General features: G+C 43.5%; 1 protein-coding gene across 2 annotated transcripts in view; it reads left to right on the top strand.

Annotated features, from left to right (window-relative positions):
- Positions 1 to 12,200, top strand: part of Dock8 (dedicator of cytokinesis 8) — a 211,301-nt gene that overhangs the window by 152,125 nt on the left and 46,976 nt on the right. For both annotated transcript variants that reach the window (XM_040746178.1, XM_040746185.1), the window contains 3 exons: positions 4,593 to 4,742; positions 6,320 to 6,433; positions 10,623 to 10,778. In XM_040746178.1, coding sequence (XP_040602112.1) covers positions 4,593 to 4,742; positions 6,320 to 6,433; positions 10,623 to 10,778 — 420 coding nt within the window. The remainder of the gene's footprint in view (positions 1 to 4,592; positions 4,743 to 6,319; positions 6,434 to 10,622; positions 10,779 to 12,200) is intronic.

The raw sequence follows: 12,200 nt of genomic DNA, 5'->3' as shown, positions 1-12,200 counted from the left end.
ATCATTTTTCCCCTTACTAGCACTTTACACACTCTGTCATCGATTCTCCGTCTCACCTATTGGATTGCTAGGATTTGGTCTGTCTTCATTATTCTGTCTTTAGCCTCGGCAAGCTGTTTAACATCATACAGACAATAACCAACTGCACTAACGTTGGTTGTAAAGAGTATGAAATCTGTGTATATGTTTACCCTACCACTGCTGCCAGCAGAACAGTGAAATGTACGTGTATAGTTCCTCCATTTTAAAATAATATTACTAATACTTGTATTTCAGTACTAATGGACATGAAAAGACTCTGTCATAAAAACCATTCAGAACAGAGACTGGGGAGGAGATGACTCAGTAAGAGCACTTTCTCTTCAAGATGAGAACCTGAGTTCGAATCCCGGGGGCCCACATATGAAATTAGACATGGCTGTATGTGTCTGTCATCCCAGCATTGGAGGACAGAGATGGATAAATCCAAAGAGCTCATTGGCTGGCCAGCCTAGCCAAATCTGCAACCTTCAGGTTCAGTAAGAGTCTCTAGGTAATGAGGTGGGGAGCAGCAGCAGAAGACATCCAAAGTCCTGCTTTAGGCTCCATGTGTGTGGGGTGTATGCACACGAGCACACTCTCACATGCACTCACCACACCCACCCATACAGCCTACCACAAGGATTATAAGCATATGCCCTCCTTTTATTGAGGTAACGGGATTATATTTGGGGTCTGGTGCATGCTAAGCAAGCATTCTACTACCAGCCTCTGTCCCAAACACAGCGCTATTTTGATGTTGTTAAATGGAGATGCAGAGTGAAATGATATTAAATGGAAAAGCCTGTCTAGGGCTTTGGCGGTACTGCTCCATTGCCTGTGACTACAAGGGACGAAGAATCACAGAAAAGGTGAAAATTGCTTCTGATCTGGCATAAGTCTTACTAAGACTTGTTTGGCCCAAGAGAAAGTGACTTCTGCAGTGAAAACCCCCCTCTGACTCTAGGACCCCCTTATGCAGCACAGATGATATAGTCGAGAAAAGCTTGAGTGGATGAAAGCACTTAGATGGGGTTGGTCAAAATGCAGACCACCAAGACAGCAACTACCCAGGGGTGGCCACTCTGTCAGGGTCCAGGCAGCTGAGGAGGATTTATCACAAGGCCTCTACCCAGGGTGCTGGCAATCTTACAGGAGCCAACAGAGATTGGTAAGGCACTTGGGGTGCAACAGCTGTCTGAACCCTTTGCTTATCTAGCCTCATTCTGAAGAATCACAGAGAGGGGACAGAGCAGTTGGGGGCATTGAGAAATCTAGAGGCAGAGAAGGGGGGCTGCATGACAGGAACACTCTGTAGCAGTAGAAGTGACAAATAGCCAAACCTTTCACCATCGATCTCAAGCTACAGTCTCCCCCATTCACCGTTACCACCAGAAACCAAAGGGAGGGAAGGAAAGGGACCATTGCTGCAGTGTGCAGATGCGTAAACACTCACAGATGGAGAAGGGCAAGAAGCCACGTGGGGACTGTGGTCGAGGACCTGGGAAGATCACTGACCTCAGACCCAGAGGGGACCCTCAGTCCTCCGTGCATTGTTGCATAGTTACCTGGCGGATGCTCAGCTTGAAAAGAAGAACTCCCCCAAGGACTTAGGCAGCAGAGGGGCAGTTTGACACTGTGCTGGCCACCAGTGCTAATGAGCAATAATTTTGTCACAGGAGCTGGTACATTTAGTTCTCATGCATTTCACACATTTTAATGAATGAGCTACTGTGTGGCTAGAAACCACTGATTCGGCCCTTGCAGGCCCGGAGGTAACTAGGTGACCCAGTTCCTCTGGACATGCTGTTCTGCACGAGGGGGTTCTGAAAGGTATCTGTTCTCAGAATGGGCCACAGAGGCAAATGTGGAAGAAAATGTTTTTCTATCTCATCAACCCTTACAAATGATAGCTTGAGCCCCACTGATATTTCTTCTGGGTTCTTCTGTGGAAAGCCAGGGATCCAAGAGCTGGCAGGTTGCTGACAGTCTGGACAGAAGCCATCAGAGGGAAGGACGTCATTGTGAGAATTATTTATTTGGCTGTGGGATGGCCAAACTCAGCAGGCAGAAGCCGTTGCAACAATGAGTTCAACAGCCTGGCGCTAGGTTGGGTTAGCCAGCAGAGGATCAGGATTGGGGTCACCTGAACAAAGGAACCTTGTCCTCGCTGGTCCTTGGCTGGGATGTAGTGAGAGAGATACTTTTGCTAACCAAAGAAAAGAAAAGAAAAGAAATGGTGTCTTGTTCCCACCGCTCATTCAGGTCCTCTCACCATGCAGGTGTGGGTCTTTGGGAATATGGATGTGTCTATATGTCTGTGTGTCCAGGCTTGGACAGTGCCCTTGGGTTAGGAGAAGCCATGTTCTTCCATTGGGTTTGGCATGCTCAGGTCTGTGTGAGCTCGCCAGGGCATTCTGTGAAACCTGGGTCGGAAGGCTGCTCTGCCCTTCCGTCTTGCATTGCCTCCTCTGTGCTTGTACCCTATTTGTCTCAGTCTTAACTGGGTTGACGTTTTCAGAAACAGACTCTCATTAGTATAGGAAAGGTCCGTCTGGTGTTGTTCTTCAGAGTGGAAGCCAACTTCTAAGACTCCAGATGGGGCCAATGTGGGTGGGTCAGCTTCCAGAAAAATCACTCTTCTGTTGTTGGGTTTTTAAAATTTTTTTTGTTTTTGTTTTGGTTGGGGCTTTGTTTGTTTGGTTTGTTGTTGTTTTTGCTCGTTTTCTGATTGGTTGATAATTGTTTCTGCTTGCTTGTTTTGAGCCAAAGTCTCACTAGCTAGCCCTGACTGACCTGGAACACAATATGTAGAGCAGTCAGACACTGGTAATAATTCTCCTACAGCCACCAGGGCTGGGGCTACAGGTAGGGGCCACCAGGCCCAGTTGACAGTTACTTTTACCATCATGCTCTGACTAGCCTGTACAAATTCATGAACATGTGTGTTTCTGTAGTGTAGTGGTTCTCACACTCTCCTGTACAAATTCATGAACGTGATTTCCCAATGTTGGCCCACAGCCACAAGAAATCCCAGGGTAGTGGATACTTTGCCTTTTTCTGCAACAAAATATCCCAAGGAAATTAAGGAAGGAAGAACTTATCTTGGCTCACAGTTCAAGGACACAGTCCATCATGGCGGGGAGGTCATGGTGGCAGAGCCTGAGGCAGCAGGACACAGCCTCCGGGGTCAGAAAGTAGACAGTTATGAATACCTTGCTAGCCTTACTTTCTCCGTTTTGTTCTGTCTGGAAACCAGCCATGAAACAGTGCTCTTCACAGCCACAGGACTTCCTGACTCCAGTTGACCTAATCATGCCTGAGGCTTATCTCAGGGTGATTTTTTTATCCCATCAAGTTGACAGTCAGCAATAACCACCATCCCCAACCTTTCCAGTCAGACTGCCCAAATAGCTCTCTGTAAGGCTCAACTTCTGATGATTTTGAAGGAATATATTGACCCTGGGATCTTCTGGCCCAAGAAGAACCCCAAAATTCTACATGATCTAGATTTTAAAATATAGTAGGCATTAAACTAGTATCATACTAGTTATTAAATGATTAATTGATTAATTGACTATAAGTTAGGCTTAAGAAATTTAAAACATAATTCTCCCCAGAAGCTGAGTGAACATGAACCTTATAATGAGACCATCTCAAAAAAACATACATCGACATCCTCCAGAGGCAGAGTGCTACATATCGATCAAATTTCTAGATAGCCAACAAAAATCCTGATCAGCCTATAATATAGTTTAAAATTTAATTTCTTTTTTTTTTTTTTTTTGGTTTTTCAAGACAATGTTTCTCTGTGTAGCTTTGGAGCCTATCTGTAGACCAGGCTGGCCTCAAACTCACAAAGATCCCCCTGCCTCTGCCTCTGCCTCTGCCTCTGCCTCTGCCTCTGCCTCTGCCTCTGCCTCTGCCTCTGCCTCTGCCTCTGCCTCCTGAGTGCTGGGATTAAAGGCATGTGCCACCAATGACTGGCTTAAATTTTAATTTCTAGAAGCAGAAATTAACTTGATGTGAACTATAAAATTGCTTCTGGAAAACAGTTGTTTGATTTTAAACTCAATATAGGAGAGACATTTCTCTCCTGCTCTCCTTACTGTAGTTTCGGGAAAAGAAAAGACTTTACGTTCAGACAGCATTTTAAAATAGTTCCTTTGTGTGTCTTGTGTTATCTACTATAACAACGTGTAGTTCTGAGAACTCAGCCTCGTGGTCCTGAGAACTCAGCCTCACGCTGTCTTCCAGGATGTAGGCTGTTGGGGCTGGGGTGTCTCCTGACACTAGGCCCAAACAGCTAAGCTCCAGGTTTTGTCAGCAACATGAAAGGAGCCCCGAAACAGGGGTCAAGGAGAGGACACAGTGCCCACCTCCAGGCACCATGGCAACCCTTCAGTGTGTCAGAAGCATTTTGTAGTTCAGAGCTGACTTGGGCACCACCAGCACTAAGAAAGTCTCAGAAGTCCACTGTGAAAGAGATTTCCTGCAAACCATTTATTCCCCTCTTGCACACTGTACAAGCAGGTCACCAATCCCCATGCTGACACTGTCCCATCCCTCTGTAGGTGAAAAGCATGGCGCAGTATGTACATAACCTGGATAAACGTGACAGCTTTCGGAGGACTCGTTTTTCTGACCGCTTCAAAGATGACATAACGACCATTGTGAATGTGGTCACTTCGGAGATAGCAGCCCTTTTAGTGAAACCTCAGAAGGTAACTGTGTGTCTTCACTTTCCAAATCATTTGCCATGAACGTGTTACTTTAATAAGCAGAAAAGGTCAGCCTCATTGGAAAACAGTAGTTAAAATATAACAGCAGTTAAGATATGCTGGACAAGCCCCTAAGGTGTGGCTGGGGGGAGCTATAAAGAAACTACAGTATGGTTTATCATTTATATGATTTTATGAGACAAAATACTCTTTCTCCTGAGAGGTGCAGCCTGTTCTTGTCGGGTAAATAGGGATGATATTTACCACCTACTTGAAAAGGGTTTCAAAAAGTATTTTTTATATAGATAGAATGATAATAATGTGAAGTTTGCAAAAGTTAAGTTTCAGTGACTTGTTGGTATGATTCTTGTACCAATCTATAACTTGAAATCATTCTACAATTAAAGTGTATGTATATATATATACATAAATATACACATATCCATGTATATGCACATATATGTATATATAATACACACACACACACACACACACATATATATATATATATATATATATATATATATATATATACTTGAATTTAATGGACCAGCAGGATGGCTCAGGGAGACTGATGACCTGAGTTCAATTCCCAGGACCTACCTGGAGAAAGTGGAGCGCTGACTGCTGCACATTGTCTCCCAGCCTCCACATATGCACCACACCTCACACTTAACCACCACCACACCAATAAGTAAGTGTAATCTAGATTTACTGTGGTTGGTTTTTCCCGGGACAGGATCTCACTATGTAGCTCTGGCTGTCCTGGAACTCACTATGTAAAAATCTTATAGAAAAGAGCACTGAGAAACAACAAAAAAGAAGTAAAACTGAAAACTAGCCTGGCCTCAATCTTGAAAGAATTCACCCTTCCAAGTATGTCTCCGACATCTTTCAGGCTGAGAACCCTGCCTAACTGGAAAAGAAAAAGTTCTTAAGCCTTTTTATCCTGACTTGATTTTGTGTAATAATCCTTACAAATTAAGAATCTTTTTCCTGGGGGCTGGAGGAATGGTTCAGCACTTATGTGTACTTGCTGGTCTTACAGAGAAGACCCAGGTTCAGTTCCTCAAAAAAATAAGTGATGGCTCACAGAATATTCATACACATAAAATAAAATAAATAATTCTAAAAAATGTTCTAAATCTATCTCTTCGAAGACAGCGAATGCAGTTCAAGTTAACTTGCACACTCCACTCCCACCCACCCCAAAAAAGCTTTGGTTGGGTATGGTATCAAATGTTTATCTTCCCAGGATTTAGGAGGCTAAGGCAAGAGGATCAGGAGTTCAAGGCCAGCCTGGACTAGATGGCATGACTCCATGTTAAAAACCAAAACAATAAAAAATAAAATTTCAGAGCCCCAGATTGTATATATAGATTAGGGCTGATTATATACTTACAATTATACATGTACAAAACAAGAGGAGTGGGAAAAAAATCTAAATGTTCAACGTCACCCGGAAGGGTGGTAGACCAACATAATAGCATCTTCCTCTCCCAGTGTCCACATCAGGGACCTGGGAGTTCCTGTCCAGGACCCAGCAGGATGATTTGTATGCTTCTGTGCTCGTTTTAAAGGAAAGTGAGCAGGCAGAGAAGATCAACATCAGCCTGGCTTTCTTCTTGTATGACCTTCTCTCACTCATGGACAGAGGCTTCGTGTTCAACCTCATCAAGCATTATTGCAACCAGGTGAGTGCCCTTGGAGCTGCCAATTCAGCCCCTCCTCCCTGTCATGGTGTGCGTGTGTGTGTGTGTGCATGCGTGTGTGTATATACGCGTGCGTGCGCACGCACGCACTGTGACCCCCCCTACACATCTTGAACTTTCACTCTGTGCAATGTGTGGGTTCTTTAACTACACTGGATCACCTGGATTCCTGGAGCACGGATCAAAGCTATCAACAAGTCAATGTGAGGAAACTGAAATTTCTAAACAACATGGTTTCTACTAGTTAACATTTAAGAGAAATTACAGGACTGTGCATTTGATCTTTGACCAGAGCACTCAAGGTTTGGGACTGGGAAGATGGTTCAGTAGCTTAAAGGCTTGTTCTGCAAGCATGAGGACCTGAGTTTGGAGCCCCAGCACCTACCTAATAGCTGGCAACAGATGCAATTTACCTCAGTGCTCCTGGAGACAGATTGGAAGTGGAGATAAGCATAGATAGACAGATCCCAGGGGCTTGCTGGAAAGCTATAGAAGAAAATAACTGACATAACTTTTGGCCTACACACACACACACACACACACACACACACACACACACACACACACACACGCACACACACAGGAGAAGGGGAGAAAATTTTCACTTGTTAGAATTGTTAATTAAATTGTGGTTGTGGAGTTCTAATGTTTAAAAAAAAAAACAATGAACACAGCGATTGAATTCCCAGGAACACAAAGCACATTTTTTAAAAATGCAGCGTAACATATCAGTGTTAACTCTTCCCCAGAGGTTATTTTTGTTTGGAGACAGGATCTCACTATGTAGCCCTGGCTGTCCTAGAACTGTGTAGACCTGGCTGGCCTCAAACCCATAGAGATTGGCCTGCCTCTGCCTTCTGAGTGCTGGGATTAAAGACTTGTACCACATGCCCAGCTTTCTCCCCAAAGTTTTGAATGTAGTTCTTTCTTGAGTCCCTTTAGAATGTCCTAGCAATAAGAATATAAGCAACAGTTATTGTTGCTACTCTCCTTCCTTATTTCTTCTCTTCGCCACAGCTACAGCTGTTACCATAACCACAACAACCGCCCCCTTTTCCAAGTTGTCATCACCATCATCACTCTCAGTAGTAGTGTAACGGCTTTCAATCTCTGTCTCTAAGGCTGTCCCTTCCTTGTTTGTAAAATGCAAGGGCTTTCCTCTGTGGAGCTTTGAGGATTATGGCACCTTATCCAGGAGAAAGGTGTGACCAGAAAAGACAGTGACACGGGAGCTTACTGCACAGGCTACAAGAGTGGAAAAGCCCTTCCCAGTGAGACCATTCAGAGACTTCCAGTGAGGGGCCACCAAGCATCCAGGGGACCAGGAACTTCTAAGGAAGTGTGGCCAGAGCTCAGACTTGGGGTGTGTGTGTGTGTGTGTGTGTGTGTGTGTGTGTGTGTCTGTCTGTCTGTCTGTCTGTCTGTCTGTCTGTCTGTGTGTGTGTGTGTCTGTCTGTGTGTCTGTCTGTCTGTGGGTGCGCACACACGCGTGCTGGAAGGGAGCGGTGACAGGTGAGGTTGCTCTGCAGCACAGTGGGGAATCTGGGTCACAGAGCTGGAGGGGCTGTAAGCACCTAATGACTACAAGTCTCTACCTTCCCAGTAGGAAGTAGCAGAGTAGGTGCTGGGGACTGAAATTCTGGGTTTGAGCTGCTCTTGATGCTTTAGTTGAGAGCCTAGTCTTCAACAGCTGAGTCATCTCTGCAGCCCATTGGGCTGCTCTTGGAAAAGAAACTCAGGAAGACGCTTGTCTTTGTAAACCCACTGCTGTTGTTCAGTTTCACACAGAAAATGCGATGCAGCTGCAGAGGTCTGTCTGGTTCTAGGCTGGGGGCTGCTAATGTGCTGAACTGCACAGTGAGCACTTGGCAGATGCTGTTGGTGCCTGCATCACTTAAAACACTTCATAAATTCTCATTAGTCAGCCATGAATTCTGACTACCACTATCAAGTGGCTAACTTTAACCCAGCATTCACAAAGACAGAGGCCTGTAGATCTCTGTGAGTTCAAGGCCAACCTGGTCTATATAGATAGTTTTGGGCCACGTAGCCAAGGCCACGTAGTGAGACCTCGTCTCAAAAAATGAGGGCAGAAGCTCCCTATCAAGTGATTTCTTCTTAACTGAAAACTGTAGAGTGTAGTGTTGTATCTAACAAGAGAGTTAGCATTCTAGCAATACTATTAAATAATTTAGCTGCAATGCTTTTAAGTGTTAAATTATATATCAAACAGCTCATGTGCATTTAAGATTACAAATAAGACATATTTTAAAGATATATTAGTAATGCCTTAACTTGCAGATTTCTTCTTAGTGGAGTTAAAATAGTTTGAATTTCCTACTGTAAGTTTTCTTGTGTTCCTCTACTACATAAATGCATTATTTTATTATTATTTTTTTTTTTGGTTTTACAAGACAGGGTTTCTCCGTTTTGGAGGCTGTCGGTCCAGCCTGGCCTCGAACTCACAGAGATCCTCCTGCCTCTGCCTCCCAAGTGCTGGGATTAAAGGCGTGTGCCACCAACGCCGGCAATGCATTATTTTATAACTATAAAATAAAAATGGCTTTAATGCTTTCAAATTTTATTTAAATTGATGGATCTATTAATATTTTTATGAATAAATTATTTGGCCCACAATACTTTTTATGTTTGGTTAGGATATTTTTTTCACATATCTGAAAGCTGAAGACATTTCTGTCCTAACTAAACAAAATTATCTGCTTTAAGATATCCTGGGGAGTCTATTCATAAACTTTCATGCCCTAAAAATTTGAAGATTAATCCAAACTGACAAATTTTAGGATGATCAAGAAAAGATAGCCCTGTTGGGTAGTGATGGCACACTCCTTCAATCCCAGCACTCAGGAAGTTGAGGCAGACAGATGTCTGCAGGTTCAAGGCCAGCCTAGTCTACAAAGCAAGTTCCAGGACAGCCAGAACTATTACACAGAGAAACCCTGTCTTGAAAAAGAGGGGTATAGAAGGATAACTGATTTTAATACTTTAAATACTATAGTGATTTTGATAATGAATATTAAGATATGTCATAAACATTGAATATTTAAAAATTCTTTCACTAAAATGTGAAATGCTTACCATCTAAATCCATATGGGGCATAGGAGAAGAGATTTAACATTAAAATGTGTTGTGCTTTATATGTTACCATGTTTAAAACACAAACATAACACTTAAGATTTGTCAACATGCCTTCATAAAAGTAAATCCTAAACTACTAAGGTTTGTATCACTTTGTTCTGTTTCTCATACTTTTTCAAATCATGATGGGGAATTACTTCTTTCATATTAGAAATTCCCTTAAGTGCTCAAAAAAATCTATTTGAGGCTGATTTTCAAATAATTGAATGTGTAAAAATTCAAGTATGGTGTGTGCTGGTGTGGTCGGTTCTGAGGAAGTGTGCACACAACTTAGAGTCGACACACAGAGGTCCCTGCTTATTTCTATAACACCCCTTCCACCCAAAGTACATCAACCCTGAGCTCCCCAAAGGATGCCCTGAGTAAGAAGAGAATCCTAAGGTTTCCCATCTTCCACCTCTAACTGCCTGTCCCTGTGGAAGAGCCCACCAGAGTAAATGACATCAAATGCTGCAGAATTGCTGTGCTCCAGGGCACTGTATGCATACAAATACAAGTCCATCTGTTTCAAAGCTTTAGGATGCATGTGGGGAAGGTGACCCTAGAGTATCAGGGCACAGATAGCTGTGCGGGATGAGCTGTTTTTCATTCAAAATGGAAGTAAAGCCATCCACAGCCACCTGCCCTGCCCAATACCCTCTTCAACTGTCAATGTGTCACGTTTTGGTGGCGGTTTTTAGTTCGGCCTTTAGATGCAAGTAGAGTTGTCAGAAGATGTGTTGGGTTGTGCTATGCTGAGGACATGTCTCAAGCTTCTTCTCTTCACAGGTTTGCTGTGACATTGATTAGACACCGTTGAGAGTGGGAGAAGAGTTCTCATTTGGGGCTGCTGTTAGGAGAAGTAGTAAAGGAAACCTGGCTGGGGCTCCCACAATGGTGTCTGTTGCTCCCTCAGATTAACTTATACTCAAATTTATGTCTTACCGGGCAGAGAAAGAATATGTTGGTGTCTGCTAAACTCGACTCCAGTTTCCCTGTCCTCAGCATTTCTTTCCTCTGTGTATTTCCTTCCAGCTATCCGCCAAGCTTAATACCCTTCCAACGCTCATTTCCATGCGGCTGGAGTTCCTGAGAATCCTCTGTAGCCATGAGCATTACCTCAACCTGAACCTCCTCTTCATGAATACAGACACTGCGCCAGCATCTCCCTGTCCCTCCATATCCTCCCAGGTAATCCACTGACTGAAGGAAAGAGTCAAGCTAGTTTGTTAATTAGCTTAGTTCGATTGTGCCTCTCCTGTAAATATTGGTCTCAGTAGTTAGAGGAAAAGAATCAAGCTATTCAAACCAGATCAGTTGATCCACGTATGGGCAATAGGCTCCCCTGAAGCTGTAGCATCTTAACTGATAATTGACAAAACAAGTAGTTTGCCTGAAGGGTCCCTAATGAGTCTGACTATATAGGAAGGAATCTGTAAGTCTAAAAAATGAGGAAACTTAGATAAATCTCAAGTCCTCCTGTGTTGGTATTAACTGATTATTATACAATATATTATGTAAATACAGGTTTAATGTATTTGCAAGTACAGGGTTCCAAAGTCAAGTGATTTTGAAAACTCTTTTAACCTCCTTTCTTTGTCAAATGCCTTTGAAAGGAAAAGGTGCTGGAGGGGGAAGGGTATAAAAAGTAATGATTCCCAACATGATTTGACTGTGGAAATGACCTCACCCCCCCCATGGGTTTCTCAAGGAATTAGTGTCCTCTAGAAAATGTTTACAGTCACGTTCTGTATGTGAGAAACAAATCAGATGTTCAGAGCAGCAGGCAGGATATTTCAGGATAGCATTAGATTCTATTCTGCTGTGTATCCTTGATCTTAGCACAAAGGTAAGGGTTCATCTAATTAATTTCTTGTTAATGAGAGGCACAATGATATGTACCTATAGTTCCAGGGCTCGGAGGCTCAGGGGGAGGATCGCCAGAGTCCAAGAGTTCCAGATCAGCCTGAGAAATGTAGGAAGCCTCATTTTTCATAATAGGAATAATAGTAGTTTAGTAGTAAAAAGAAGTTAGCTTAGCTATCTGTTCCAGATGGTATACTTTTAGTTAGCTACATGACTATCATAATGTGATCCGGCACACATGTGACTTACAAGGACCAATTCCAAATGCATCATCATCTGTCTGCTATCGTTTCTTCTGTGGGATGAGCCTGTCACTTACCCCACATTGACCTTGCCCTGGGTCCTCTCCTAGCTGTCCCAAAGGCTTGACAAGGACCCTACACAGCAAAGTGCAAGGACTTACAGAGACACTGATTTCTTCTGCCCCTGGTGAAGGATGCCATGCTCCTGGAGTAAGAACACAGGACAGGAATGGCCTAGGACTGCCAACTCTGGCATTTCTATGCCAGACACCACTTCTGGTTCAGGCTACCATCATCCAGACAGTGTTCTCAGGCAACCTTCAGAAAGGGCTCTGGGAAAACAGGCTATAGCATGGGGCTGGGTATAGTCCTCCTTTCTCTGTCTACATTTATCCTGGGCTGCTTATTCATCTGGAACTTTTGATATGGGTGAGCAAGGAGGACATTAACTGATTTTCTTTTCTTCTCCCCCTTGTTTGGCTGTTCTGGGAACCCAGCAATGTTA

Source organism: Mesocricetus auratus, unplaced genomic scaffold (assembly GCF_017639785.1).
Source record: "Mesocricetus auratus isolate SY011 unplaced genomic scaffold, BCM_Maur_2.0 Super-Scaffold_4256, whole genome shotgun sequence".
NCBI classification, from domain to species: Eukaryota; Metazoa; Chordata; class Mammalia; order Rodentia; family Cricetidae; genus Mesocricetus; species Mesocricetus auratus.
This window is presented reverse-complemented; position numbering and strand designations above follow the sequence as displayed.